This window comes from Cyclopterus lumpus, chromosome 20, assembly GCF_009769545.1.
Source record: "Cyclopterus lumpus isolate fCycLum1 chromosome 20, fCycLum1.pri, whole genome shotgun sequence".
Lineage (NCBI taxonomy): Eukaryota > Metazoa > Chordata > Actinopteri > Perciformes > Cyclopteridae > Cyclopterus > Cyclopterus lumpus.
In genome coordinates this window covers 2,121,344-2,123,843 of record NC_046985.1, presented here as the reverse complement: position 1 = coordinate 2,123,843, position 2,500 = coordinate 2,121,344, and the positions used below count along the sequence as shown (strand labels likewise).

The 2,500-nt window shown below is 39.2% G+C and overlaps 1 protein-coding gene across 1 annotated transcript in view; it reads right to left on the bottom strand.

Annotated features, from left to right (window-relative positions):
* The window catches only part of cnksr2a (connector enhancer of kinase suppressor of Ras 2a), a 32,110-nt gene that overhangs the window by 22,574 nt on the left and 7,036 nt on the right, over positions 1-2,500 (bottom strand). The window contains exon 2 of the mRNA XM_034560249.1: positions 785-948. Within this exon, the coding sequence (XP_034416140.1) occupies positions 785-948 (164 nt within the window). The remainder of the gene's footprint in view (positions 1-784; positions 949-2,500) is intronic.

The following is a 2,500-nucleotide window of genomic DNA, read 5'->3' as shown; positions in this document are numbered from 1 at the left end:
AATATAATATAATATATAATATACCTGCGTCTGATAATATAATATAATATATAATATACCTGCGTCTGATAATATAATATAATATATAATATACCTGCGTCTGATAATATAATATAATATATAATATACCTGCGTCTGATAATATAATATAATACATAATATACCTGCGTCTGATAATATAATATAATATATAATATACCTGCGTCTGATAATATAATATAATATATAATATACCTGCGTCTGATAATATAATATAATATATAATATACCTGCGTCTGATAATATAATATAATACATAATATACCTGCGTCTGATAATATAATATAATACATAATATACCTGCGTCTGATATTATAATATAATACATAATATACCTGCGTCTGATAATATAATATAATACATAATATACCTGCGTCTGATAATATAATATAATACATAATATACCTGCGTCTGATAATATAATATAATACATAATATACCTGCGTCTGATAATATAATATAATACATAATATACCTGCGTCTGATAATATAATATAATACATAATATACCTGCGTCTGATATTATAATATAATACATAATATACCTGCGTCTGATAATATAATATAATACATAATATACCTGCGTCTGATAATAACACCCGAGTACTTCTTCCAATATCTTTTCCAAAGACTTAAAGTAACGTTTATTTGAAACTCTCTGCACACTTGTGCATCCCAGCAGAACATCCACGCATCAGCACCAACAACAACAACAACGACGACAACAAACGCACAACCGACTCACCAGAGCGCAGAGCAAGTCCACGGCCTCCAGGATGAGCTCCTGGTGTCCGATGCGGGACACGCCCAGCTCCTCCAGCTCGGCGTGGCTGATCCTCAGCAGCCTCTCGCCACACACACCTCCGCGCTCGAACACACACACGTACTGCTGCAGGCAGTCGTCCAGACCTGAGGCCCAAAGCGCAGTTCGTTAGTGCACTCTGGGTGTGTTGAACACAAACTGGGCAACACCTGTGTGGAGCACGTCCACCTGAAGCCCCATTGGTTCACCTTGTCGACATGTCGCCATTAATGCGTGAGACATTCGCTCTATAATGTAACACGAAAAACATCTTTAACACTTTGAAATATATTTCAAGAAACACAGTATTTCTCTCATTCTAGCCCGTCCAATAAGTCCGCTCTGATTGGCCGAAACGCGGCGCACCAAAAATTAATGTCTTGTTGAATTTGATTTGTTTTCTGATCATACACGACTTGGTTATCTTATACCACAGTTTGTGGACTAAATGTTTGTGTTTTTGATGATATGACCCCTTCAAGGACTCAATTCCCCACAAATATGAACAAATGTAGCGTGGAAAGAAAAGAGAAAACGCAGGTGAGGTCAGTTCAGGACGCTGTTTGGTTTACGGTGTTTATATCTACCGCACTGCCTTTAATATTCTATATGGCAATTATGAGAATACCCAGGAGGTGGACCGCCCACGTGAGGGGAGTCTGACCCCAACGACATCATCACTCTTCACTTCTTTCAAAAACACTCCCCGATCGACAACAACAACAACAACACGTATTAAATCATAAGCTTTTATCGCCACGCGTTTCACCTGTTGGCAAAGTCAGCCTGCGAGGACAGATTTATGTTTGTTATTTCAGTTTTTTACTGCTGCTCGTTCCCGTCTCAGATAAAACAACAGCTGCCGCGTTTTGTAGACGTTTTGTAGACGTTTTGTAGACGTTTTGTAGACGTTTTGCAGACGTTTTGTTTTGTAGACGTTTTGTAGACGTTTTGTAGGCGTTTTGTAGACGTTTTGCAGACGTTTTGCAGACGTTTTGTAGACGTTTTGTAGGCGTTTTGCAGACGTTTTGCAGACGTTTTGTAGACGTTTTGTAGGCGTTATGTAGACGTTTTGTAGACGTTTTGTAGGCGTTTTGTAGACGTTTTGCAGACGTTTTGTAGGCGTTATGTAGACGTTTTGTAGACGTTTTGCAGACGTTTTGTAGGCGTTATGTAGACGTTTTGCAGACGTTTTGCAGACGTTTTGCAGACGTTTTGCAGACGTTTTGTAGGCGTTTTGTAGACGTTATGTAGACGTTTTGTAGGCGTTATGTAGACGTCTTGTAGACGTTTTGTAGACGTCTTGTAGACGTTTTGTAGATGTTTTGTAGATGTTTTGTAGACGTTATTATTACATTATTCAGCTCTTCTTTTATGTTGTTTTCCTTTTGTCTTTTATTTGAAGGAAAAGTAGACTTTTTTTTCCTGACCATTTTCAATGTGTTGGTGCACAGATTTATATGAGACTGCACAGAGCGTCACAGACCTCGGATCAGGTTCTCCTCAAACCGGAGTGTTTCGCTCTCATTGGCTGTGTCATGAACGCATGGAGAGAAGTGGGTGCAGCGTTGGAGGCGGAGCCACGTTCATCCCCATTGGAAGTGGCACACTTCCGCGTTATGGGGCCCACGGAGCGAGAGGGGGTTTTCCTTCAGGCCT